Raw genomic sequence first — 27,881 nt, 5'->3', positions numbered from 1 at the left:
AAGCTGGGTTGCTCTTTGTAGCCGGGCCTGTGACTCACTGTCCCGATTTCATCGGGCTACTGTGAGGTGGAAGGAGATGTGAAGCATCACAACCGCTCGTGCACAGTGCGCGCTTGCTCCACCCACTATCACTGTCTTTTCTGGCTTAAGGTGGGAGGCCAGGAGAGTGCGCAGGGCTTGGCCCCAACTTTGAGAAGCACCCCACCATCCCCCAGTGTCTGGCTCCCTTACCTCCCGAGTACCCTCTTGGTGGGAATCTCCCCTAGGGAAGAAGATCCGCTCTGACAGCAGGGACGAGCTGGGGCCTGGCCAGGGCCTGAGGGCTCCCAGAGGCTGCATGGGCCCCCATAGCACTATCTCGGCTCTCCTGCCTGCGGTTTCCTAGACGAACACAGGTGGGTACTCGGGGGAGGACAGCTGTGCCTGCCCGAAAAGCCCACCTTGGTTGGTGTCCTCTGCAGCCCGCACAGCACTGATGTCCTGCCCGTCTAGTACAAGGAGCTGTACCAAGGCACAGCCTCCCTGGCCAGGCCGCACCTCAGGCAGTACAGCTGGCAGGAAAAGAACAGGCCTGGCAGAGAGCAAGAATGTCGGGGCTTCCCCGGTGGCGCAGCGGTTGAGCGCTGGGTTGCGAAGCTGCCCGCAGCCTCTGCAGCGCTGGTTCAATCCCCGGCTGCTCCCCGGCCACTGGAGGAGGGTCCCACATGGCGCGCAGACCTCTCCTGCTGCCCGCTGCTCCCCTCAGCAGTGTACTTCGGTCCTTCTGCCTGCTCTGCTCCCCGCTCTGGCTCTGGTGAATTCTCTCACCCTCCCACGCTTCTGACTGTACCCAGTGCTTGTGTAAATAAATAAAAATAAATCTTTAAAAAAAAAAAAAAAAGAGAGAGAGCAAGAATGTCTTTCCCGTGCTGCCATTTCCTCTCCCTCTCAGTAGCCCTGAGAGACGTAGTCACAGTGATGGGGAGAGGCTGAAGGGACACGGGAGCCAATGGCAAGACCTCTCAGTGGTTCAGACTGGGCCAACTTGAGCAACAGACTCAATAAGATAGCTGAGTCCACAGCAACTCCACGAGCCAGAAGAGTTCCAAATGATTTACGTGGCTGCTCCGCCTTCAGATGGGCACGTTCCCCTGAAACATGGCTGGGCAGGGGCGCCTCCCCTGGAAAGTGGGGAGGAGAGACACCAGCCAGGCGGTCAAGGTCAGCACCAACTGTCGTATGGCACGTTGACAGCACATGACCCTGATGTGGCGTGATGGGAAGGAACTGCACCCCTGGGGTCTTCCTCCTAGCAACCCCACCTTAATCAGGAGAACAAGAATCAACAAGTCCCACTGAGGAATATTCCACAGAATCCCAAGCAGCTCCTCAAACTGTCCAGGTTGTTAAAACAAGGAAACTGACAGCTGAGAGGAACCGAAGGACAGAGGAGACTAATGCCAGGTGGCCTCCGGATGACGGCCTGAGCAGGAAAGTGACAATAAGGAGCTGAGGCAGCACCAGTGAGCTGAGTAGCACGGAGTAAGCTCAGCCCGGCTCACTGGCAGCGCACGGCACAAGTCTGTGGGTGCACTGCTGGTCTCGGGACTCCTCACTATCTTTATAGGACTTCTCTAAGTCAAAAACTGTCCTAAAATAGAAAATCTTTTATTATTATTATTATTTAAGGAGACCCTAACAAAATAACCTATGAAGAATTTATTAGAAAACTCGTCAGGTCAGTCCCTTCTGAGCAACCACAGGAGACACTCTGATAAGTAAAAGAACACTTCCCACCGGGCTGACGATGCTGCTGGCCACCCCCGAGTGGGGACAGAGCCCGGGGCCACCGCCTGCCGCAGGCTGGCACGCTGGCCAGTCTCTCCTCACAGAAAGGCCCTCGGCGCTCACTTCATGTACTTGTCCTGCTGGTCAGCCAGGATCTTGGCTGAGGACTTGGCATCATAGAAGAGCTCGCTGATCTCCTCCACGTGCTCCTTCTCGATGCTGTCCTTCCCATTGATCTTGGCGAGCAAGTTGGCCGGTGTCAGCAGCTGCACCGAGTACCTGGGGTAGATAGGCACCAGGAGTGAACAGGGACCACGGATGGGAGTCCCCTCCCAGATGGGCAGACGGCCGCACCCAGTGACAGCTGCTGCTGCTGCTGCTGCAGACACAGCAGGACAGGAGAGGGAGAGTGGCCACTGCTCAGTGCTGTGGTCACGCGCACCATGGGGCCAGAAATCAGTAGCATGGAGGTGCCACCTGCAATCTCTGGCAGTCTAAGTGCTCTCCCTGAGTAGGGACCACAAACTGAGACCCACAAGGTACCAGGCGGGGTCCTGCATGGTCCACATCAGGACACGGGCCTGGCAGGGAAATGAACGGCCCAAGGAGGGCACAGGCACCTGCCAAAGGCACAGCATGTGCGCGTTTGAAAAGCACCACTCTACCCAAAGCAGTTTGCCATTCCGCTTCCGCCTCAGAAGAGGAATGACGAAGGGAAATAGGGGGCTATCCAGTGAGGGCAGGACTTCACAAGGAGTCAGGACGCTGACAGTGCGCTCCTCCGGACAGCGGCTTCCAGCGTGGGTGACCCATGGCTGTACTTCTCTGCCACGCAGCCTGCACCTCGCTAGCACCCACCAGGTCTGGAAACAGCAGCCGGCGGCCCACCAGCGAGCAACCCGCCAGAGCCCGGTCCCTCCTCTCTCCACCAGCTCTGCTGAGAGGCCTGGCCTGGGTCAGCCATACTCCACCAGTGGGGAGCTACTCCCCAGACGGGGACCGACTGTCACGCTAGCTTTCCAGACACCATCCCCTCCACACAGTCTCTGAGTGACACAAGACCCATCACACCAGGTAAGGACAGGCATGGTCCTGTGCCCTGAGCCGGGACCTGCCTCGACGTCCCAGCCTGCATCTCAGCGCAGGGCGGGGGGCGGCTCACCTCAGCGTGGTCTTGGTGCCGATCTCCCCGAGGTGGTTCAGCGCCTCCTCACTGATGTTGATCCCCTCTGTCTGGGCTCGGATTTTAATAATCTTTTGGAGGCAAGAAAACAATCAGCAGTGTCACCCCAAGCACTTTTGTTCAGTGTTGCTCATCCCACGTAACAACAGCAGAGGCCCAATGCGGAGGTAGGGCAAGGCTGAGCCCCTGGGCGCCGGCCAATGAGTCCCAGGTGAGCCACCTTCCAGCTGTGCACCCTGGGGGTGCGCGTGCCAGGCCCAGCTCCCGCCTCCCAGCTCTGCGCGCTGCCCAAACTCGCCAGCTTCTTCAGGGGCGCGCGCCCTCCTTTCCAGCATGGGCACCGCCACTGCATACACTCGGGCAGCAAGAGACAATTTTTATTTGCTTGATAAATACAATGGTTAAATAAATCAAAAAAGTTACTTTTAAAGATTTACAGCCCTCAGAACATCACCGGGAGATATCTAATCTATCAAGGAGAGGCTGACGCTTGTTGCCGTTAGAAGATCCCGGTCAAGCTGAAGGGAGGCAGCTGGCGGCGGGGACGCAGGAGCGCGAGTGGCACCGGCTCCGCAGGCGCAGCAGCACTGAGTGATAAGGGGCAGCCGGGATAATGATGTTGTGTGTTGCGGAGCCGAGATAACTCGAGGACTTCGAGCCTCATATAATACAGGAATTTTTCACTTTGGCAGCTTCGTAAACAAGATATCAAGAAGCCCTTGTTTAAATTAAAGCCATAAAAACACACCCGAGGTAGAGGCGTAAGAAGTAGGGAAAACTGGCCCCAGCTAAAGCCTAAAGAGGAACAGGGAGCCTGGGGCTGGGAGGTGGACACCTCAGCTGGCCCCTCTGCTCTCAGGCACAGCCCCCGTGGGCAGGCGAGCAGGGGCAGGGAGTTCTGTGGTGCTGACTCTCAGGGGGCAGCATGTTGGCTGCTGTGACAGGGAAAGGCAGCCAGCATGCCTGTCCTGAGGAGTGAGTTGGGCTGAAGGGCGTGGGGCCGCAGCCACCAGTGCCATCAGGGCTGCCAGGCAGGTGTTAGCAGGAAGGTCTTCGATTTTGTCCAGAGACACAGAACTCATAGTTCTGAATGAAATGTCCTGATATCTAAACACCAGCAGATTATTCAAATATTTCACAGGCCATATAAACATCTGTTCAGCCAGGGGGCAGCCTGGGTGTGCAGGAGGGGTCCCACCATCTGGGGTCCAAAGCCAAATGTAGCCAAGCAGGGATGCTTCTGGATGGTCAGAAGAATAACAGGAAAGGAGCAGGTGGTCCCTGCTCCCCACTCCATCCACAGAAGTCCCCTTTGACCGTGACAGGCAGGGCCCACGGGTTTGTGCACTGCAAAGAAAGCTTCTCAGTGACAGTGGGGACTGAGAAAACATTCAGGTCCTGCCAAGAATAATGTCCAGGGGCCTTCTGAAACTCTAGGGAGATGCCAGGACTTAGCCCTGGAGCCCAGGCAGAGGGAGCACCATGCCTGAGCATGGAGCACAGCGAGCTGCCTAGAGGAAGGGCCGCCCCAGAGAGGTCAGGGATGCCGTGCTCACTCTCTCAGAGGGTCAGAGCCATCGGGAACCCTGCTTCAGACTCTTGGCAATGGGCCATGAATTAGATCTTTAATCATTTAATAACCTGCAGGGATGGTTTATGAGGGTGTCAGCACCGATGACAGAATATACAAGTTACAGTCACTTTTTTTTTAAACAAATCTACCCCAGGCCCCAGTGAAAGGTTATCCCTAGCACTGCCAGAACAAAACACCCCAAGTTCTGGCAGCGCCGTCCTTGGCTCAGCCTTGAAAAGCCTGCGGAGAGGGTTTCCTGGCTGACCCTGTCAGAAGTCACTGCTCTCGAGGCACAACACAGAACATTTTGGGGCAGCTAGTGGGCTCTGGGCCCAATGGAGGCAGCAGAGGTGAACTGGCTGAGTGGGGGCCCTAGCTCTGCAGCTTATTCTGTGACCATGAGACCCTCCTTCTTCCCAAGCCTCAAACTCGGGCTAGCATTGAAAGCTGCTGTAAGGGCCTCATGGAGCCTGTGAAGCCGCTGCAGGTCCTATCAGGAATAGTAACTGCAGGGGGCAGGCACGGCGGCCCCTGGTTATTGTGTAACTCAGCCTCCACCACAGCCTTGAAAGGAGGAGAAGATCATTCCTTGCACCAGAAGGCTGAGGCTCAGAGGCCTGCCAAACTGCATGAGTCCCTCGGCCATGAAGTGCTCTGACCGAGTGTGCGGGGCTTGCCACTCCCGAGGACACAGGACTCCAGTCCCAACAGTAAGGATGGCGGAGGGACCAATTTCCTCTTTGCTTCTGCTTCTTTTCAATGAATGCCTCGGCGTCAACCTAGCATTCATCCACAAGCAAGAGACCATTATCTGGTGACAAGGCCCCCAGCCATTGACACTATCTCCTAAATAATGCACGCAGTCCCCACTATGAACTATAAGTGCTTTGGTATCCTGTCAATGCTGGGTATGAAAGGAGAGCTCCACTCCACGCGTCACCATGGTGCTCCAGGGTGCTGGTTAATAAGAAATGTCGGCAAGGCCAGGCTGCACATGCCAGAGGTGAGCAGGGGGACTGCCGGGGAGGGCCCAGGAGAGGCCCTGAGAGCTCTAAAAGGACAAGCCCAGCAGATAAACTGCCCCCAGGAATCTAGCCACAACAGCGGTATTTCTAGCAGGTGGGAGGCTTGTGGACCAGTATGAAGAACTTGGGCTTCAGCACCAGACCACCTGGATTCCAGTCAATCAGCTGTCACCTACTGATCACCAACAAGCTTTATGAACTTGGACGAGCTTTAGGAATTAGTTAGCCTAAGTTTGATGTCCTCATCTTTGAGGATGACATGATAATAGCTCTCCCACCTCATGGGTCCTGGGGGTCAAATGGAATGTGGGCTAAGCATGTCCACAGGCTGGCACCGTGTCTTAAAAGAGGCACTATGCTCTTGTCCCAGGAGAGGGTCCAGGCAGAGGCCATGAAGAAGTCAGTCCACTCACTGACAAGGAGGCCATCTGAGCAAGAGGGGGTAGAGCGAAGAGCAGGATTCAAGACCCCTGGGTGACTCGCCCAAGGCTGCGGCTGAGGGTTGGGACGGGCAGTAAATGAGAGCCAAGCTCGATTCTTTGACACGTATCTGTAGAGCTGCCTGGAACACTGGAGCAAAAAGAGAGAAGAAAGCAAGGAGCGGGGAGGAGGCTCACCTGTTTCATTTCCTGCGGAGTGTACAACATGGTCCTGATGATCATCACCCGGTCCAGAAGGTCGAGAGGGATGCCATGGGGAGAGGTGATGTCCTCGGTGCCCCTGCAGGGCAGAATGGTCACATCACCCAGGCCTCTGACATCAACCTGGACACTGAACACAGCTGCGGTGCCCCCACGGCCAGGCAGCTAGTTCCCATCCCCAGTCAGAGCCAGGGCCAGTATCTTTCATGGCATCAAAGACAGCTTTAGCGAAGTTGTTTCAGCAAATATCAATACCACAGGAAATTTCAAGAAAAACAAACCTAAAATCATATTTTAAAATATTCTCCTAGATAACTTTCATGTACATATTTTTCAAATTATTTTAAGTACATAACTATCTTTGCTTTTCTCCATGTTCCTTCAGTTTTAATAACGCAAGCATTTTTACTAAACCCAAATTGTTGGGCAGTTAGGTAATTTCCAGTTGTTGCTACTATTATGAATGATGTCTGATGAACAGTTCTATGCACACAGCTGTGTGCATTTCCTCAGCCACTCTGGTGGTGCCTGGCACACCCTGAGCCTCTATTTGAATGAATGAATGTCCTCATTTACATGGCAACACGAGTGACCCGATCTCAGTGCACTACCAGGTATTCTATCAGCAAGTCTTAAATACTTTCCTGCCTTAATGGTTTGGAGAAAGGAAGGGTAACGAACACCTGGCTTGAATTTGCATTTCCTTGATTACTAATAAAGCACTGGAAGGCTTTCCTTTGTATGCATTACTATCCAATCATGACTGCCATCCCTTTTTCTCCTGAATCCTTAGCCAAGCCCAGTGGAGGAGCCCCACCACCCCACAGAACTGCAATGCACCAGGCTCCTGACAGAAAGTGAGCTGGGCAGACCTGGTGGCATGGGGGCCAGGCTTCAGCCGCCCAAAGGGCTGGGGCAGGAGCATCGCAGCAGCAGGTCTTCCACACGGTTTCTGGCATCCCTGTGGTCATAGCTCAGCAATATAACAAAGAACCAGGCAGCTCATTTGGATTTAATTGTTAATATCAGAATATATGGTTTCAAATATAACTAGACTCTCAACAAAATGTGACATCAGCCAAAAAAACCCTATCTGTTGAAATTCTATCCAGTCAGTCAAAGCACAAATGTATTTTCATTACTGCAGAAATAAGATGCTGTTCTGATGCATTTACAGCAGGATGAAGCCTGAAAGCGTTATGCCAAGTGAAAGAAGCCAGTCACAAAAGGGCAGGTAGTGCAAGATTCTGCTTACAGGAAATGTCTAGACCAGGCAGTCCCTGCAGATGGAGTAGACTCAATTCTCCAGGGACAGGGGCGGGGATATGGGACTCACTGCTTAATGGGTGCAGTTTATCTTTGGGGGGGATGGAAAAGTTTTCAGGCTTGCGGAGGTGATGGTTATACAACATCATGAATGTAACTGAATCGTTCACTTAAAAATAATTCACATGGCAAATGCATGTGTGTGCATTTTACAATAAAAAGCAATTCAAAAAAATTGGTACATGAATTATAGCATTTGAATTAAAATTGAAAAATAAATATAATGTAAAAAAGACCTTTCAACATTACTAGGAAAATAACCTAGCAGCAAATAAAAATATTAAGATAACTTTTAGAGAAAACATCTTTTCCTGCAACAAAAATTTCTAAAAATAGCAACATGGAAGCATTATAAAGATTAATCTCTCTCGTTAGTCTAATCTTGGTATTTGATATGCCTGCAATCTTCACATAAAGCAAAATAACCTTTAAAAACTTCATTTAATTTTTAGGTATTTAATTCTATGGAGGACTTTTAAATCGTATTTGGGAAATCTTTCAAAGACCAACTTTGCCAGGTTAAAATATCTCATCTCTCTCGGACCCTCGTGATAAATCATCCTCAGTTTAGACACAAACAATGCGGAGCCTAAAGATGAAAAGGCTGAAGGAAAATGAGAGGTGACCTCAGCAAACTTGAAAAGAACAGAATTTGTCAGAATGCATTAAGAAAATTTCTTGTAGTTTTGAGTCCAAAAAGATAAAAATTTGAACAAAAAGTCTATTTAAGACTGCTAAGACTTTTTTCAGGAATTAAAGACAAATAGTTTTTAAATCTGCCCAAGCTATAAATCTTTGACACCAAGTCTCTTTTATAAAACACACTGGTAGGAAATGGCTTCTGGAACTCCACCATGCCAGACACGAGAGGTGGTGTCACTGCAGGAGCCCGTTCCCCAGGGCTCCCGACAGGGCGTGATCCACAAGAAACTCTTGGAGCACAGCAATCACTAAGCAGCCATAATAGTCACCTTTCTGTGCTCCCTCCTTCTGGATGAGATGGAACAGAAAAGGTACTCTGAGATCTTACTCCTGCCAGAAACCGGGGGTGGCGCGGGGGGGGGGGGGGGGGGGGGGGGGGGTGGCGCCCATGTGGGACTGGATTATCTACTGTGAAGGGGAGACTGTTAGCAGAGCTTCCCATCAGGGGGCGCCATCTGTCCAGGCTGAGCCCTTTCACCAGCTGTCAGACTGAAAAGGAACGTCCAACAAACCACAGTCCAGCAAGGAAAGTCTGCGCAACCGAGATGCTGGGTTCCCAGACAGCCCCGACAGCCATGCTCCTCTCCCGAAGGCTGGCCTGCACCTTCTGGCAAGATTGCAGAACCAGCTGCCTTCTGCCTAAGAGATTGCAGAAAACACCTGACTACAGTCTTGTCAAGACAGAATTACAGGGATTCAAAAAGCAACTATAAGATATTGCCACATGAACTTGAATTTAAGCAACAGAGACCACCTGAGGAGGGACTGGCGGGCCTGACCCAGCAGCAGCAGCACAGCTCTTCACCTCAACGGAAACAAGCTCCCATCAGGAACCTGCTTAGCTGGATCTGACCTACCCTCACACAGGGGACCAAGACCAAGTTTATCAGCAGCTTAGGTTCCAAACTCAGTAAGGCTCCAGCTCTGTGCTGAAATATTCAGGGGCTCAGGGGTCTCTTTCCAGATCCCTATCACCTTGCCAGAAGCACATAGTCTCTGGGGCTCTGATTTTATTAATGCTTCATTATCACAAAGCCCAGGATTCTTACCCTACCTATCTTCATGACCAGGGGCAAGCTATGCGGCTATGCCATTTCCTCACCTGGACAAAGAAGCCACTAACACCTCCTAGAGGGCAGAAATTAGTGCAGGCGATGTCACCCAAGGCCAGCCCATCTGACCTTACTTTGCACATCGACTGAATGACCAGGGGCAGTATGGGAGACCCTCACTTCAGAGAGAGGCTGGCTGTGGCCTCTGGTGCCCGACCGATTGAGGGTGGTGCCCAATGCAGCTCTGAAGGCCTGTTTCTCTCAAGATGACCATGACCTCCTTTCACACCCTCTTGAGTCATGGCATTATGAATTTAAAGTACTTCAGTGATTTAGATGGAAGGTCAAAAAGTTCAGCCTACCTGATGACACAGTTGCCTCGGTTGGATGCAAAGATGACAATAGGGGCAATAGAAGATTCCAGGGCCCGGTGCAGGTAAGTGAAACACTCGATGTCCAGCATGTGAACCTCGTCAACAAAGAGCACCCCAGGAACCAGCTCCGCAATGCCCTGATCGATGTACTTGTTCACCACCTTGTTGATCTCCCCTCGAAGTTTATCTAGAATGTGACGATGGACAAGCCAGGTCAGGGGAGGGGAACTTTTCTCAGTGTCACCTTTCACCCCCCATCCCAATTCAATCCAGACCCAGGTCAGGAGCCTAGTTTTACTACTAACTCTGTCACCCCTCCCCCACCAGATTCAGTCCCCATTCCGGGCTTCAGTTTCAACATTTGAAAACAGAGATAATCACACCAAAGGGTCACAGAATTGACAGCTCCCCGGAATATGTGTCTTGTTAGGTTTAGACAAGGATCTTCCAAAGTTACGCATGGGAGTGTCCGTTACATGCCCCACCAAGCCGTATAGCTCACACCCTCCCAGTACCGCTCCCTGCCAGCCTGCAGAGACACTGGGGTCTGGGGCCCTGGATGAAGTGAGTTTTCATACATAATTTTGCAGTTCTGTACTTAGTAAATGGCCCTTTTTTAGGGCAGTATGACAAAGCTTAGGTTAATTAACTTTCAATCAATCAAGTGCCTGGACAAAGGATGACGGTGCACTTGGAATCCCTAGGGGGGAATCCTGTGAGGAATGAAACGTCTAATCTCAGCTCCAAAAGGGACAAGATTCTCTCAGGTTAAATGACCCATCTAAGGTCAGTTTTTTCTCGTTTTCCAAACCGGCGCCTGCACTGTCATCAGGAGGAAGCTGCTCACAAGCACAGAACGAGGAGGCCTGATGCAGAGCCTACGCCCCAGCCATGAGGCAGAAACTGGTCTCAGGAATGCAGATGCAAAGGGCTCAGAGAGTTCCACTGGCTAAACCTTTACAGAGAGCAGATGCTTTACTCTTTAACATTTTAAGGTAACAACGCCAAAGGTGGTAATGAGAGAAAAGGGAGATGTACAGGTGGGAGAAGAGAAGCAGGATGAGTTACAGGCTCAGGAGGGAGCAGCCATGCTCTCTGCCTCGCCCTGGGACCTGCGGGGGAGGCCGAGCAGCGCTGGCTGGAGAGCCCCGTGGTCGGCAGGGGAGGGCAGCAAGGGGTCTCCAAGGCGGCAGAGACTGCCGTGGCTGCCCTGGTAGGAGGCATCCTACAGATCCGGGACCCCAACGGGTCCGGAGACGGTGCCAGCCCCCGTCTGAGTGCAAGGATAACAAGTGCCGTCCAGGGAGGCGCTAGCACGTGGGGTGGGAGAACCCATGGCGTGCTTTGCACAAAGTCAGGCTCTGAACACAGAGGAAGAAAGCTCTGCCAAGCAAGGCATCCACTCAGGCTCAGGGACTCACAGAATCTCAGAAACCAACTCGGCGTCCTGCCCACCGGCCCTGCTGTTTAGTTTCTCTTACCTGTAATTTCTGTCTTCTTTGGCTTCATTAACTGGCCCATCATGGACAGGATGTCTTGTCCCCCCTAAGATAAGACGCATAGAGTCAGCCCTGCTTTGTAGGGCAGCTGCAAAAGCTTCATACCCCCCCACCCCCACTCCTGCAAATCCACCAGTTTCCAATGTTAACTCAATATGGGGTCCTGAGGTATAGAGACCCCAAAAGACCTCCACTGGAAAACTCGAGGAACTTCTAAACACAGAGAAGTTTTTACAGGCTCCCAAGACCTGCAAATATTAAACAAAAGCCCTTCTGTGGGAAGTCTAAGCTCTGAGGGGTCTGCTCCAGCCTCCCCCTGCCACAGAACTACGACCCCTTCAGGAACACCCAAACTCCACCCAAACTCTTCTATGATGATGGTTGTATGGATTCTAGTCCATTGGCCAGGAAAAGTATCCTCTTTCCTAGGAAGCTCTTAATCAACGAGCGTGACCCCTGACCCCATCCCCACGCACCAGTACCCTTAGGGACAGATGGACCGTTTAAGTAAATGTAAGGACATAGCCTGTGATGTTCCTGTGTCTCCCCTCATGCGACCTGGCTACACAGTCGCATCTGCCTAGTCCAGATCTGGCCCTGCAAAGTCTAGCACGCCATCCCTAACTCTAGTTAGGTCACCAGGGGAATGAGCCTCTGTCACTGATCCCACATTAGCGAGCACCTGCTGGTCACTGGGTGCCAGGACCCAGAACCGCTCACTAAACACTCATCAGTAAAAGGCAGTAAGGGCTCCTGAACACCAACACCAGGGCCTCAGCACACAGCCTGGCAGGAACTAGGGTGTCCTTTTCAGAGGGGGCGGCAGAGCGCCCTAAATCACAGGAATCATGGGGACCACAGTGACCACTGGCCGAGCTTGGGGTGTCAGAGGGGCACACTTCCTGGCTTCCACTCTCAGCCTAGCACTCTCTCTAAGCCAAAAGGCTCCCACAAGGTCACTTCGGGGACAGTTGTTGCAGACTGGGGGACCTGTTGGCTCTAGGTGCTCTATCTCTTGACCAAGGTTCCATGGGGCAAAACCCACAAGCATCAAACTACAAGTCAGAAAGTCTATTCCCTGCGAGTCTAGAGTTGGCTAAAAAAGGAAGCCAAAGTGAAGACTACAGCAGGGAAGAGCTGGGTTTTCAAAATCACACATTTCCCAGAAATATCAGAAGGAAATAACATCCTTCCCACATCTGACCAGTCAAGGCACAAGACCCACTGGCTCAGCACAAGCAGATACAGCGCCACCCAAAGCTCAAGGCCTGGGGCTGCTGCTGAGCAGGGAAAACACAGCTTTGTCAGGTTCCCAAAACCCCACGAGGGGCTCAGAGCGCACCCCAGCCTCCCGCGCCCACACCCAGGGACGCCCGGGTGCCTGCTGCTGGAGAGAAGCCACAGAGAAGCGGGTAGCTCAGGGCCAGAGCCAGGCTGGAACAAGAACAATACAATGAAATCATCTGTGACTGGAGCATTTGAATTGGAACAAAGGCGTCCCTTGCAGCTCATGTCGATGTTAATTGCTGAACATTACAGACAGAAAAGGACCGTCTGCCCCTAGAAGCGAGCGGGACGCTGACAATTCACTCGTGCAGCCTCCGTGCACACAAAGGGGATCGGGCCAGCGCTCCGCAGCCAGGCGGTACCTGGGGCCGTGCATTGGCCACATCCAAGTCGTGCAAGGTCACGTCCTGGATGATTTCTTTCTTCTTGTGCACATCTCCCTTTGGCAAGGGCACATACTCCTCGGCTTCAAGGTCGAATTCTGTGGCGTAGGTATCACACCTGCCCTGTCTCTGCGAAAAGAGAGACACCTGAGCGCCTGGTGCGTTTTCGCTGCCAAGTCCCCAAATGGCATGCAGCTAAGTGAGATAAAGGTCTCAGTTCCCCGCTGCGGGCCTGACAGCCTGCTCAGACTCCCAAATCTGCCCCACTCCCGCGCCGCCAAGAAGGGTGCTATCTGCTCATCACTGGGCTCCAAAAACCCAGGTGAAAAACACCTGATACTTTCTCCAAGAATCTTTTTCCTCCTCTCTTTTAAGTGTATGCAATTCCCGATAAAGGGCAAATCCAGTAGATTAACTGGAGACGGAGGGAGCGGTTCAGACTCTTTTGTAGGTGGGTGATTTATTGTATGATATGAAGTATTATGCTCATCCATTAAACAGTGAGGAACACTGTACAGGACACTGGAAATCAGATATAAAAAGAATGCCAACTAATGCAGCATTCCTTTCCACATGCATATATCTTGGGAAGAAAATACCAGAGAGATAAAAGGAAGATTAAATACACTGCACATTTCAATTTGAAAATGACTACAGTTGTTTTGCTTTCTCCCCCTGTACTCCACCTCTAAACAAGTTGTAGTATTTTTCTAACAGACTGTCTGTTTTAATCATGAGAAGGTTAAAGAATGAAGATAAAGGGGAAGCAAACTTTATTAAACAGAAAGGGTCAACTGCTGACCTTCCATTGGCGTCTCCCTAAGAAAGCTCACCCTCCCTCCCCCAAGAAAACGTCTCCTGTCATCTCAGTCTCCTCGTGGTGAGCTACCCATGGTATTACCTTCACGGCCCCACTGTTGGCTTCGATATAAATCACATCTCCAGCCTCTACTCGCTCTTTCTGCAAACTTTCAAAAATGCTGGGGTCCAACTTAAAAAAAAAAAGAAAACAAATGAAGCGTAGAGTCCAGATCTGTAGTACATATTATACTTATTCCTGACATTCTATGAGCACCTTTCCCTAAGAGATCAGAGGTAGCTCATGACATACCAAGAGTATGCACACGTGTGTGTGTGTGTGTGTGTGTGTGTGTGTGTGTGTCAGAGAGACCGACTTTGGGGCCTTGGGTGTCCCAGAGACAAAGCAGGAGTAAGCACACCAGCACTCGAGAGGGGCACAAGCAGAGACTGTCCTCCTTCCCTTACTTACAAGGTTACAAACTGGAAAATATGGTCTTGCTGCCTTTTGGTGGGGCCTGCACTGTCGCTGGGCTCACAGACCCTAAACAACCCCCCTCTTCAGAGTGTTATTCTTGCTTCAAACCTTTGCTCTCCTCAGTAGGTGGTGGGGTGGAACTTTCTGCAGCTGCCGCACCTTCTAGAACCTACTTCCCCTCCGGCTGGCATTTTGCAGGCCTGATTTTGAACAAGGCTCTCTGAGCCTCAGCTTCCTCATCTATAACAGCACCCAGATGTGGACACAGATGTGTAAGATTCAGAGGGAAACTCAAACCAGTGTCTTTCCCAAGTCTTTGTAGTCAAACCCCAATGTTCGGCCTGAGCTCTGTCTACTTCCATCTCCAGGAAACGAGCACTTTGGAAACTGCTGCTTTCCTGCAGATTGTCCAGATCTGGGCCGTCCAATAGTCTAGGACAACATCTTTGTATGGAGCCAGTATTTAGAAATGAGTTTCTCCTGGTTAAACATCAAGGAAAGTTATGTTCTATGATTGTGGCTGTGGTAGGGAAAAACTTGGACTTTGTCTCAGAACCAAAGAATAAAAACCCAGGACTCTGTGAAAGAAGCCAGACACAAAGGGACACCTACTATGGGATTCCATTTACTGAAATGTCCAGAAAAGGCAAATCTGTAGAAACAGAAAGTTTACCGGGGAATCTGGTAGAATGTGGAGCTACTGTATATGGGTATGAGGTTTCTTTTTGGGGTGATAAAATTATAAAACTGGATCACAGTGAAGGTTGTACAGCTGTAAACAGATGACAATTCCTTGAATTTTACACTTACAATAGGTGAATTTTATTCAAAATTCCATCTCCATAGAATTGCTACAAACAGTAATCATAGGAACAAGGCCAGGTTCAGCCTCCCTGGCTGGGTAGGGACCAATGTCTCTCAGAGCACCCAGGAACACAGGGACAGCGGGTGGCAGGCACCCAGCATGGGGCCCAGCATGACGGAGGCACTGGATAATGTCGGCAAGCATGGTGTCCTCCTTCAGACTTAAAATCTCCACTAAGCCTCTAGGCTTGGTCATCTGGTTATCTTGTACATGTGCACCAAGTAGCAATAAGTACTTCTTTTGTAAGGAAATAAAATTCACCTTTCCCTTATGCTATTTTCTTAAACTGTGCAAAGTAGCCTCATGGATAGCTGAGATTTAAACTACATGCCTCATTTTATCTGTCCTGAATTGGCGAGTATACATTCTTTTTTTCCCCCCTCAAGCATTTTTATATCGGTTAATTTCCCAAATGAATTGACTGAAGATGTAATTACTGGAAAGGTGGCAGATCCTACTAAGAAATCTAATTAATATAGGATGGAAGAGATGAGAGGGAGGTTTAAAAGATATCTGCAGACGCAAGTTCTTAAGATGGAAACCCTGTTAGGAGAAAGACAAATGGTCCTGTGAAGAAGTGACATTTTTATGATCACCATAAAGCAGTGACCAAGAAACCACCTTACAGAATCAAAGGAGCATAAAATTACAGAGGGAGCAAAGATGGAGAAATTACATGGCCAATCTACCACAGTTTATAGATGGGCTTCGGAAGCACAGAGAGCTCAACCAACTTCCACAGGTGACACAGCAAGTTGGAGGGTAGGCAGAAGAACAGTTAGGACTCAGCCCCCTCTGACAATTAACTAGCTACATGGGGCCTCCCTGGTGGCGCAAGGGGTTAAGCACCGCAGTATGAAGCAATCTGCAGCCTCTGCAGCGCAAGTTCGATCCCCGGCCAGCCAGAGAGCAACCCACATGGCAAAGCAGACTCCTGTGTCTCCTGATGCTCCCCTCAGCAGTGTATTTTGGTCAGTCTGCCTGTTCTGTTCCCCACTCTGTCTCTGGTGAATCCTCTCACCCCCCGCATCTCTGGCCTGTACCCCAGCTCTTGTATGCATAAATAAATAAATCTTTAAAAAAAATTAACTTGCTCCATGGTCTGAGGGTAACTTCTTATCTTCTACATCATCACCCATAGTATACAGAGCAAGAAACTGCGACACAGAGAGGTTACACTACCTACCCAAAGCCACACAGCCTTGCTTTTCAGGCAAGAGCAAAGAGTCCACAAACATGTACTCACTTTCAACTGCTTGGTTCCTTTGGCTGTTTTGAGTCCTATGATTACGTGGCTGATGGTCTTGCCATACCCGCCCATGGGGTTCTCTGTCTCACATGGAGTCAGCTCTGTGACTTCGCCTTCATAAACCTCCTTGGTCTCCTTTATCCGCAGCCCTGAAAGAGACCGCAGATGAGCTCTGGACAGAAGCAGAATTTTCTCATTCTTTCTCTCTCTGGACAAATATTTTTTAGCCACAAAACTTCTGTGTCACAAGAACTGATAAGTCAACCAGACTAACATGTGCTGGAGTGTCATTCTGGGGAGAAAAGCGCTACAAACACTAAGGAAAACTGGAGCAGCTATTCAAAAAGCAGAAAAACAGAATTATTTCAGCATTCCTAGGACATTTCTAGGTTCAAATTTAGAACTAGACAAACAAGCTGTGGCTTCACACTTGTTTCAAACGTTGACATTCAGATGTGATTACCCATCAAGAGTGCCCTGCAGCTGTAGCCTCTAATCTGGGCCCTGAACCTAAATCATTCGACTCCATAAAGTAGCAACTACATGTGCCCTGATCTTTTGCATTTTAGACTCTCATTCATAGATTTAAAATTTGTATACATGAAGGCAAATGGCTCTCCTCATTCCAAATATCACCAAAACTTGTTGTTCAATAAATGTTTGTTGTCAACAACAAAGTAAGAATTATTGTCAGACTAATTTTTAGAACATGACCTCCTTTTTATACAATGTTTTTGCTGCCTGAAGCACCCTTCCATCCCACATTTTTGACCTCACTGACTCCTCCCTGCACACAACAAAACTCCGGACCAGAGAGTTTGCTGACACACTCTTTCTACCCCCACAACGGCCACCCTCACAAGGACTGCAGAGACCTGACTAGCCGTCTGCAAACTGTCCACAGGCTGAGGGCCTAGATCAACCTTTCTTCCCTCCAAAGTCAGAATAGACAATTCTCTGCCTGCTGGTTCAGGGCAACAGGGAGAAGTGACTAGAGGGAACATAGGAGCTTCTGGAATGAGGCCTGTTTCGCGATCTGGGTGCTGGTTACATGAGTATGTGACTTTATGGAAACTCATTTACTTGTGACTTCTGCTATTTATATTAGATATATAAATGCTTTAATAACATTTACATTGGGCCTCCCCTGGTGGTGCAGGCAGTTGAGCGCCGTGCTGTGAAGCTGTCCGCAGCCTCTGCAGCGCTGGTTTGATCCCGGCCGGCCGGCCGGCGAGGGTCCCACATGGCACAACAGACCTCTCTTGTCATGCCCGCTGCTCCCCTCAGCAGCGTATTTCATCAGTCTGCCTGTTCTGCTCCCTGTCTCTGGTGAGTCCTCTCACCCTACCATGCATCTGGCCTGTACCCTGGTTCTTACATAAATAAATAAATAAACCTTAATAAAAAACCAAAAAATATTTCTTTTTTTAAAAAAACAAAAAGCGCTTACATTCAACTAAGAACAAATTGGGCTTTTCTGACAAACCAATGATACTCATTAATAAATGAAGATTGGGGCCTCCCTGGTGGCGCAAGGGGTAAAGACGCAGACTGTGAAGCTGTCTGCAGCTACTGCAGCATGAGTTTGATCCCCAGCCGGCCAGGGAGGAGACCCACACGGCACAGCAGACCTCTCCTACCTCACCCGCTGCTCCCCTCAGCAGTGTATTTCGGTCAGTCTGCCTGTTCTGTTCCCCACTCTGTCTCTGGTGAGTCCTCTCACTCCCCACACCTCTGGCCTGTACCCCAGTTCTTGTATGCATAAATAAATCTTTAAAAAAATAAATGAAGATTTAAGACGACTGTGCATCACTAAACACAGCTTCCTTGGAAATACACATGACACACACACACTCAATCACTCATGTACATCTGTACACATGCAGGCACACGTGCACACACACCCAGACTCTCAAGGAATACAAACAGCTTTCTCCAAAACCATAGTCCTGCCACAGATAAGTTACCAGTTATTAAATCTATTTTCAGAGAGCCTAGAAACATGAACAAGAAAACCATTCTAAGTCACTCTGCCTGCCAGGCCCCCGGGGACTCATCATTCCCAGTCTAGAGCTCCCCAGAGCCTCAGGCCACGGCTGAGAGCCACTCACCTAAAGAATGAATCAAGGACTCCTTTCTACTCACAAATGTGGAAACAGAAACTTCTTCTGATGGCGGGGAGCCCTGATATGGTGTCCTCATCGTTAAATCACCTCTCTTATGATACGGAGACACCCCCTGGCCCACAGAAGCACTGCCAGGGAAGCCAGACACTCCCAATCACTTCCGACTTTCAAGTGTGGTCATTATCTTATCGCTGGGTTGGTTGCCTTTTTCCCCAGAAACTCAATCGGGGCACAGCTTCTCTCAGATAGTGAAGTTAAGGAAATGTCTTAGTCTACCTTCGTACAACCTGACAGCCTACAAATGGAAGTTCTGGATGAGCCCCAAAAGACAGTCTATATTTCACTTTCCTTACCACATTTTTAGTTCCTGAACATCACGATAAAAATTTTCCAAGCAATATGAAACGTATCAAAGATTGTGACAAACTTGGAAAATTCTGTCCTTTTAAAATGAACTTTGATTTTTTTTTTTTAATCAAAACCTTTATATCCCAGAGATAAATTCCCTCAAATGGAAAGCTTTCCTATACTACTGTTAGACCGTGACATGAAATTCCTGAAGTGGGAAGAAAGGCATTCTCGTCTCTCACTAGTCCCCATATTTGTTTAGAAGTTGCTCTGTGCTGACAAGCAGGCAGGGGATGTGGTTGACGGACAATGAAACCGGCTGTGAGCCAGAAAAGGGGCTGAGCTGGCGCTGTCTCTGGCATCGACAACACAAATGACACGGGTTTCATCTGCCAGCTCAGGTTTCTAAATCCCTGACAGGGACCTTCATCACGTCAAGGAAACAGCACAGACTCCTTGCTTTTTATTTCTGGTCAGCTTACCACTCCTCCCCACCCCCTCTGCCAACTTCACAGGAATTCAAAGGCGGAGGAAGATGGCCAGAGCTCCTTTTTGAAGAGAGTCAATGGCGTGCCTTTTTCTTCTGTGGCAGGATCAAGAAATTTCCCTTCACCTTGCTGCCATCAAAAGAACTGCACGCCCCCTCCCCTCAAAAATGGCAAGTCACAAAACAGATGCCAAGGAAATTTATCTCTATTTTTTTCAAATTTTAAAGCACTTAAGTTACCTTGAAACAGCCCAAACACACGCACACATGAGAAGATCAGTTTTGTCAGATTTTATCAAAGTCAGGAAAATCTTTTCTGAATAAATAGCAACACATTCTTCTCATAGGTGGAGCTGCTGCTGGAGGATGAATATTCCAACAAAGAAAAATATATTTTGAAACTACTCAGAAGTGAGCCAGCTGTAACCTCTCATGGTTTATCTCATTCATTACGACGTAAGTAACGCCACTGGCACATGTTCATTACGTTTTTAAGAAGTATGCAAAGATTTTAAACTTTTAAGAGGGTCTTGTGGGCCATTTCCATCCTGACTCCAGACCTGATGTAAAGTGGTAAGGCCAAGGTCAGCACGACCTGTAACAACCCTGGGAGACCCCCACAAATATAAGCAATCCTACAGAAGCAAGACACACCTCAAGTAGGTTCTGCCACGATAAAATTTTAAAAGGGCAAAATTAAACCACACAATGTGGAGACACGGATGAGAATACAGAGAGATGAGACCCACAGAAGCCAGTGCCCATCACCCTCCTAATCGTGGGCGTGCACGGGGTTACGGGGGCTGGGTGGCGCTGCAGCCCGAGCTGAGTGCATGTGCTCTTTCTTCACAATTGATTATTAAATGACAGGTGTGTTTAACACACTTTTCCATGTGTATGTTACACCTCACTTTAAAATAGGCACCCCAAATTCCAATGTTTCATGGCAAAAACCATATCCAATAAGAAATACTTTACAATTAAAAAAGTCAGTAGTCAGCACAACACAAAATGCAGCCTCAGACATAGTTCGCGATCTTTCCAATTGAGCCCCAAACTCCAGCACCTGTGGGAACCTGGCGGGGAACAAAGATGCGGGGCAAGTCTCAGGCGCCCTCAGCATGCTGGGTGCAAGGCCGCTCTGAGGGGGGAATGCAAGCTTCTTTCAAGAAGCCAGAAAGGCTTTATGACATCTCCCAATTTCTAACTACTGGTAACCAACACAAAATATATTAAAAAAAAAAAACCAAGCAAGATGTAAATCAAATAAAATGCATCTATCAGCCAGACACTGACTTTCTTTAGCTGAAGACTTGTTTTTTATCTGCTTTAAATTCCACCCTTCTCTCATTCAGAAAAATTTCAGTCTTTCCTGGCATATCACGTGTGAGGAACGGGGGCTACAAAGATAAACGCTGCCACTGTGCCCTTAGTATTTAATGAGCACCCAGCCTTCACTCCCCCTACTCATACCCCACTTCTAAAAATGGCAAAGCCGAGGCCTCCCTGGTGGCGCAGGTGGCTGAGCACGGCACTGTGAAGCAGCTTGCAGCCTCTGCAGCGCCGGTTCAATTCCCGCCAGGCCAGGGAGATTCCCACATGGTGCCGTAGACCTCTCTTGTCTCGCCCGCTGCTCCCCTCAGCAGTGCTTTCGGTCTGTCTGCTTGTTCTGCTCCCCACTCTGTCTCTGGTGAATCCTCTCACCCTCCCGCACCTCTGGCCTATACCCCAGCTATTACATAAATGACAAATAAATCTTTAAAAAAAAAAAAAATGGCAAAGCCTGGGAATCTTCCTCATCTCATCTTTCAGACGCCACATCTAATCCTTCAGGAAGTCATGTCAGCTCGCTCTACTATCAACGACCCAGAATCCAACCACTTCTACCACTGCCAACCCTGATCCAAGCCACCAGCATTTCTTGCTCAGCTCCTCAAGGTCTCCCTGCTTTTACCCTGGCTCTCCTTTCTGTCAAATTCCCTAGGGGAATTTGGCCAGGGGATTCTGGTAAAGCTGAAACCATTCTCCAATCGCTGCTTCTTTCCCTTAGGAATACGCCCCAGCCCAAACAAGGCCTAAGGTCCTACCTGACCTAACTCTAAACTAGATGCTAGTCCTTGAGGAGAAGACAAATTTACTTTTTCTAGGTTAGACAAATTTACTCTTTCTTAAACTTTCATGATTTCCTCCCAATTTTCTAGTAAATTTCCTTCTCAAAAATGCTTCCTTTGCTTTAACAACCGAAGGGGCTGTACAGCAGGCCCGCACTGTGCCCTGTCCTCCAGATCCCTGACTTGGCCAGCACAGTCTAGAGACTAGCTTGCCCAGGTGCAGACACAGCAGACATTTTCTAATAGCTTAAAAGGAACCAGTTATTTCTACAAGTGGATCTGAGGGAAATTGGGATTTTCCCAGAACAAGACCATCATAAATGAGGCTAGTACATATCCCCAGAAGTCCCGGCTGGCAAGAGGCAAATATTCAGGAAAGAAGAAAGAATCAGAAAATGTAGGCTCAGGCTGTAGCTCTGCTACTTATGAATGGGGTCACCATTGTTCTGAGACTCTGTTTTGTCAAATGCAAGATGCAGATTGATAACCTCCTGGGGGGCGTGACAGGTTATAATCAATGAAGAGCAATGGACTTAAGGGGACTGTAGCTCCACGCCGCACACAAGCCTCAAAGCTCGGCCCTCACATGGCTTCCTCATCTGAGAGGCGACAATTCTTCTAGCTCAACAGCCAGGACTGGGGTGCTCTGGCAGCATGACACACACAGCTTTTGGCTTAAGTCCAAACTTTTTCAGTGGCAGTCATCTCTAAAGGCACGAGAAAGCTACCAGAAAATCTGACCTGTTTTTTTTTACAAAATCACAACATAGCCACATCTATTTTGTCAGGTGAAGAACCACAGTCCGGGCCCACATTTGCTGATTCTAAAGGATTTCCATCAGAAAAGGTGGGTCTTTGTTTTTCTGGCACAGATCACAACGAAGGTGCCAAACAGCAGTACAACAAACCCAAGTCATTTGCACAGTGAAGAGGCTTCATCACAATGGTTCCTCCCACAAATGCAAGACTCACCAATCGCCCTGCGGAAGTTCTCCATCAGCACTTCCGTCTTCTTGATCTCCGTCGAGTAAACTTCACTCCCCACCATTGGGCAGAAAGGGACCTTACTGCCCAGCTCCTGAGCAATGGCCAGGGCTAGGGCTGTCTACAGAAAACAATGGAAAGGCACGTGGCTTACATTCATGAAAATGTAATAATTCAGAAACATGCTATAAAAACTATTAACCAGAAGCAACTGAAACTCTAGTCCTTTACTATCATTTGGCACAATAAACACTTGATGATTTCTGCAGAGTTTTTCTTCCCCACAAAAGCAAATCCTCTCCCAACTCAATGCACCCCGCTTTCCAGCCCTCAATGCCAGTCCTGCTCAAACCCCAGCTGCACTTCAGATCAGTCAATACCCTACAGCTTACTTTCCACTGGGGCAGCCCCGCTGCCATGCTTTCCTCTTCCTTCATGGAAAGATTGGAAGCCCCTTGAAGATAAAAATCATGTCTCTAATTCTTTCCCCCCCCCCATCTCTTGCACAGCCAACATAATGATGGGTGAAATTAGTATTTGAGAAAATGTTTGCTGACTGCTTTTCTTGCCCCCTCAAGTAAGATGTCACCCCCGAGATTTTCTAAAGCCCTAGGCCAGTAGTGGATTTCCAAAGCGCAGGGACTTGAAGGAGATAAAGGACAAATTATGGAGACAGTGAGACCCCTCCAAGGACTTCATTCTCTTTTCTCTGGAGGTCAGCCAGGATAATTTGAATTTTTTAGAAGCAGGGATTTTAGCCACTCAATTGTATTACTGCACATTAGTTTAAAAAAACATACATATAACCTATTTAGCTAAATAAAGACTAGTTAAGACACAAATTCAATTTGGCTTAGACATAAGGATCATTCTCTTGGGTAGATTTTTTAAAATGAGAAAAAGGAGTACCTTGCCAGTTCCAGGAGGTCCTGCCAACAAGACAGCTCTTCCAGCCATCTTCTTGCTTTTGATTAATTCTACTATCACACCACATGCCTAGACACCACATGGAAAGAAATAATAAATCAGTATTAAAATGTTTCATATGGGGCCTCCCCGGTGGCACAGCGGGTTGAGTACAGCGCTGTGAAGCTGTCTGCAGCCTCCACAGCGTGGGTTTGCATCCCCGCCGGCCAGGGAGATAGCCACAGGGCGCAGCAGACCTCTCCTGTCTCGCCCGCTGCTCCCCTCAGCAGTGTTTTCAGTGAGTCTGCCTGTTCTGCTCCCTGTTCTGTCTCTGGTGAATCCTCTCACCTTCCTGCGACTCTGACCTGTACCCCAGTTCTTGTATAAAATAAATAAATCTTTAACAACAAAAAAAAAAGTTTCATGGAGGAAAAGTCCGGTCTCTGTCCACACAATTCATATTTTTTTTTAAAGATTTATTTACTTATGCATACAAGAGCTGGGGTACAGGCCAGAGATGCGGGGGATGAGAGGATTCACCAGAGACAGAGCGGGGAACAGAACAGGCAGATTGGCAGAAGTACCCTGCTAAGGGGAGCAGCAGGCGAGCCAGGAGAGGTCTGCTGCACCATGTGGGTTGCTCCTTGGCTGGCCGGGAATCGAACTTGTGCTGCAGTGGCTGTGGATTGCTTCATAGGTTGCGTCTTAATCCCTTGCGCCACCAGGGAGGCCCACAATTCATATTCTTATTCAGCTAACACTGGACACTGAGTCAGTTCGCAGAAGCTCGAGGCACTGGAAGCAGGACAGCACAAGACAGCCTTGTGCTTACGGAGCTCTTGTTCTACCTGCACAAGACCACGACTATGACGAAAAACAGAGAAGGAGTAGGTAGGGGCAGAAATTACTCGAGAAAACGTGAGTGACCTGAGAAAACCTCCCTGATCACACTGTCCTTGATACATGAAGCTCTGAGCAGGGTGAGTTAGTGTTTCAGGTACAACAAACACTGAATTCAAACCACTGGAGCTTGGTACGACCGTGGGACAGACAAGCCAGGTGAGCAGAGGAAACAGGAGACTGGGGAGATGAGGTGGAAGAGGTAGGTAGGGGGCAGAACTCGGATCTCAGAATCCACAGCCAAGTTTGCATTTTCTTCTCCTTGTGCCGGGAAGCAATGTGAAGGCCTCACATGGCTGCTGTGTGGAAAATGGACAGGAAGGGTACAAAGGGGAGCTGTGATTGGAGTTAGGGTCCAAGGACAGACCCTAGCAGACCACACAATTTTAATATTGGAAATTAAATTGGAAACTAAACTCTGTGTATATGTTCACACATGACTTTTTCCAGCGAGAGGCTTCACAGCCTTAGTAAGATTCCCAGAGTGACCCGTGGTGGGGTTAAGAATCGATGAGATGCATGACCATTTGGCCACCAGCTAACATCCCAGAATGCCGCAGAGCAGATGCTGCACTGAGTTAAGCCTGCGGCACCCTAAGATTCATTCTGTGTGTCTCAAGATACATCACTTCATTATTTGTTGCTATCTTTTAAATGGTCTAACTTTGTGAATATTATTAAGCCACTAATAGCATACACACAAATTGCAGAAATGGATGAATTAATTGTTATATATTTTAGAATATTGAACTAGAAAGGACTGAGGTGAGGTCACACTTATTGAGTACTTATATCCCAGGACTACATAATACAAATCTTCTCACATGGACTTAATAACCTACTACTCGACTGTCTAAAAGGTTCTCCTGGCCGTAGGGAAGGCCGCAGCTCTTTTCTCAGGTCCTGGGAACACACCTTACCTCTCTAGCGCTATTTCCCACAGACAATGGAGAAGGACCCGGAACGCTTACAACAGTCCTTCAAAAGATGTGTTCATGGAACACATGTGGGTGTGCCAGCTACTCCATTTCTGACTCGGTTGAAAGGCACAGGGCCCTTAAGAGTCTAGGAGCTATTCTTCAGATGTTGCATTTCTCAAAAGATAACAGGGCCACCACACAACCCTATGATATCAGAATCCTTAGCATGGGGACCTCTTTGGGAAACTCAAGAGCTAGAAGAGACTTTCCAAACTTTGGAATATATACCCTTATTCACACACCAGGCCCTCTTCCATATAATTTTCCTCAAGGTAAGCTCCAACTTCTCGCCCATGAGATATGTTCGGTAAACTAAAATTTAAAAGTAGAAACTGAAAGGGCTTCTAATGACCTAGTCTCATTTTTCAGAGAGGGTATTAAGCATCTGGGCCTGGTAACTGAGGTGGGATACCCATTAATTTAATAAATTCTGAGTCAAGTTTGAGTATATAATATCACCTGGTCAGACTCTAGCCTCAGGAAACTTACATCTGTACCGAGGCATATAGCATCAGAGTGTGGATTCTAAAGTCAGATGGGCTTGGAATTAAATCCTGGCTCTACCACTACCAGCTAAATGGTCTTAGGCTGCTGCACCTCCCTCTGCAGTGACCTTTAGGGCTAATGGCTTTCGCCACAGTCCCTAGGCCTACCCACCTAACCTATGTTAACAATTTCCTCATCTAAAATCAGAGTTCATAATAGTGGTACACTTGATGAAAGGTTTAAGGATAAAGTATACTAATATTAGCAACTTTGAAATGCAAAAGTGGATTGGTGGGTGGATAAAGGAACAGATTATATAGTAAAGTAACAGAATAATATGCTGAGAAATTCAGTTATTTACAGTTATTTACAAGTCTTTCAACTTCTTTGTGTGTCTGAAGTCATAATAAAGTGGGGAGAACTAAGTTTTAGGGTGAAGGTGAAAAGCAAGACAAGACATTGGAAATAAAGCTGCTTAGCACAGTGCTGGGCACCTGGGAAGCAATCAACCCATATCAGCTACTTGCAGTACCAGGTCTTCAGGATGCAGAAGCTGCATAAGGAGAAATTTTGAGGTCTCTTTGACTTTGTCAATATTCCCTTTTTGAAAGATGATGCTCAAAATTGAAACAAGAGAACTTTTTTTTTTTTTTTTTGGTCTTAAGCTGAGACAGAAATCTGAACCTCATATAAGTGCAGGCTTCTGTAGCTGCTGAGCCACACCAAAGGCCAAGAGGCCCGTATCTGACCTTGAAGTACAGCAGGGTGAGAGGGTGGTTGTAATACTAAAGAAAGATCATCAATTTGGGAGTCAGAAATTCATGTAGTATAAATCCCAGCATTACCATTACCAAAGAGGATAGCTGAAGTGACCTCTCCCACCCTGTTTTTTCATCTGCAAAAAAATAATACAAAAAACTTGAGTTGTTTCGTGATTAAATGTAGGCTGAAAAGACTTAGCACTGTTGCCACCTAGCAAAACTGTATTTAATGTGAATGGTCAATACTGGGAGGTGGGTAAAGGACACTTCTGCTCCCAGGCCTTGGGAACCAAAGTTAGCTTTTTAAGATTGCCTACTTCCCTCCCCAAGCCTCCCACAGCTTCCCACTATGTTCAAAAACCCAAATTCCTTACCACTGCCGACAAAGTCCCTCAGGAATCGACCCCCTCCAAAATATACCAATTATTTTGAAGAGTAGTTGATTAGTAGTAGCCTGTCTCATCACACCAACATGCAAGCTCCATGAGAGCAGAGATTTTATATTCCCTGCTGGATCCCTGTGTCGCGAACAGAGAGAGCATGGCACGGCGAGGGGGCCTGACTTAAGACTTGCTGCCGATGAGGTGAAGCTAGTAGTCAGCCTCCCCCTGTGGGGTCGTCTCCTGTTCTGGGACCGCCATCTCCCAGCCCCGGGGCGACGCACCCTCGCTGCCCCCCGCAGCCTGTTTTAATTACCCCGCGGAAACTGCAGTGGGTCACCCCAGCGCAACCCAGCCCAAAGCCCCCCGCTTCAGCGGCCCTTTGCAGCAGTGCCCCTGTTCAGGACCCCGACTCCCTGGCTAGCCCGCCACACCTCTCGCGCGTTCTCCTGGCCCACGAGCCCCGAGGCCGCCTGCTTGGCCAGGCCGCTCTCATCCAGCCCCAGCCCCTTCACGTGGCTGTGGGAGGCGATGCGCTGCGTCTTCGTGGTGCTCTTCACCTCTTCGATCTTCATCTTGCAAACGCCGGGAACCAAAGCGAGCGTGGAAAAGCAGGAGCTAGTACCCCACGCCCAGCGCCTGGGTTACCATGCGGCCGTTACTAGGGCGGTCAGCCAGGCCCCGCCTTTGTCGGCCCTTCATTGGTGGCGGCGGGAACGCCTCCTCCTTCCATTGGCTAATGGCTGTGCCCATCGAGGCTGCCGATAAGGTTCCGCCCACCTACTTCCGGCTGTGTCCCTGGGTTTGTTTCCCCCGCAGCTGTGGCTTCCTGCTCTGGCCCGGTGGCGCGGAAGTGCGGGCGCGCGGGGCTGGGGACTTAGCTTGGATGCGGGGTTGAGCTGAATCCGGGCCTGGAGTCCTCCTCATAATGCCAGGCCTCTCCGTTATCGCATCTGAAAGTCCTGCCTTTCTTCGAAGTTGGAATTATTAGCTCCGTGTTGACTTTCGCTTTCTAAGATGCATGTTAAGTGAAACCAGTCAGATATGAAAGGACAGATACTGAATGTAAGTGAGTATACGAAACATATATTATAGACAAATTCAGAGGAATAAACAATGAAACAGAGGTTATCAGGAGCTGAGCAGAGGAGAAAATGATGAGCTGTTGCCTAATGGGTGCAGTTTCTGTTTGGGCTAATGGAAAAGTTCT

At 48.9% G+C, this 27,881-nt stretch overlaps 1 protein-coding gene across 1 annotated transcript; it reads right to left on the bottom strand.

Annotated features, from left to right (window-relative positions):
* Positions 1-1,631: 1,631 nt before the first annotated feature.
* RUVBL1 (RuvB like AAA ATPase 1) lies at positions 1,632-27,342 on the bottom strand. Its single transcript, XM_037524107.2, has 11 exons — positions 27,106-27,342; positions 23,168-23,254; positions 22,247-22,379; positions 16,200-16,351; positions 13,714-13,803; positions 12,792-12,941; positions 11,125-11,188; positions 9,632-9,830; positions 6,166-6,268; positions 2,930-3,021; positions 1,632-2,046 (listed from the first exon to the last, which is right to left on the bottom strand). Exons 1-11 carry the CDS (start codon positions 27,244-27,246, stop codon positions 1,887-1,889), a joined length of 1,371 nt encoding a protein of 456 aa, XP_037380004.1. The 5' UTR covers positions 27,247-27,342; the 3' UTR covers positions 1,632-1,886.
* Positions 27,343-27,881: the final 539 nt, after the last annotated feature.

Source organism: Talpa occidentalis, unplaced genomic scaffold (assembly GCF_014898055.3).
Source record: "Talpa occidentalis isolate TD23 unplaced genomic scaffold, MPIMG_talOcc4v2.1 talOcc4.10, whole genome shotgun sequence".
NCBI classification, from domain to species: domain Eukaryota; kingdom Metazoa; phylum Chordata; class Mammalia; order Eulipotyphla; family Talpidae; genus Talpa; species Talpa occidentalis.
Note: the sequence above shows the minus strand (reverse complement) of the source record. Positions and strands in the feature narration are given on the sequence as shown.

What these genes read in the sequence shown, in the direction of transcription:
- RUVBL1 (XM_037524107.2), bottom strand. Translation starts at nt 27,246, where the DNA reads ATGAAGATCGAAGAGGTGAAGAGCACCACGAAGACGCAGCGCATCGCC. An exon ending in AAGGAACCAAGCAGTTGAAA is followed by an intron (nt 13,804 to 16,199) that starts GTGAGTACATGT and finishes TTTTTTTTTAAG; the next exon opens with TTGGACCCCAGCATTTTTGA. An exon ending in GGCACCAAGACCACGCTGAG is followed by an intron (nt 2,047 to 2,929) that starts GTGAGCCGCCCC and finishes TATCTACCCCAG; the next exon opens with GTACTCGGTGCAGCTGCTGA.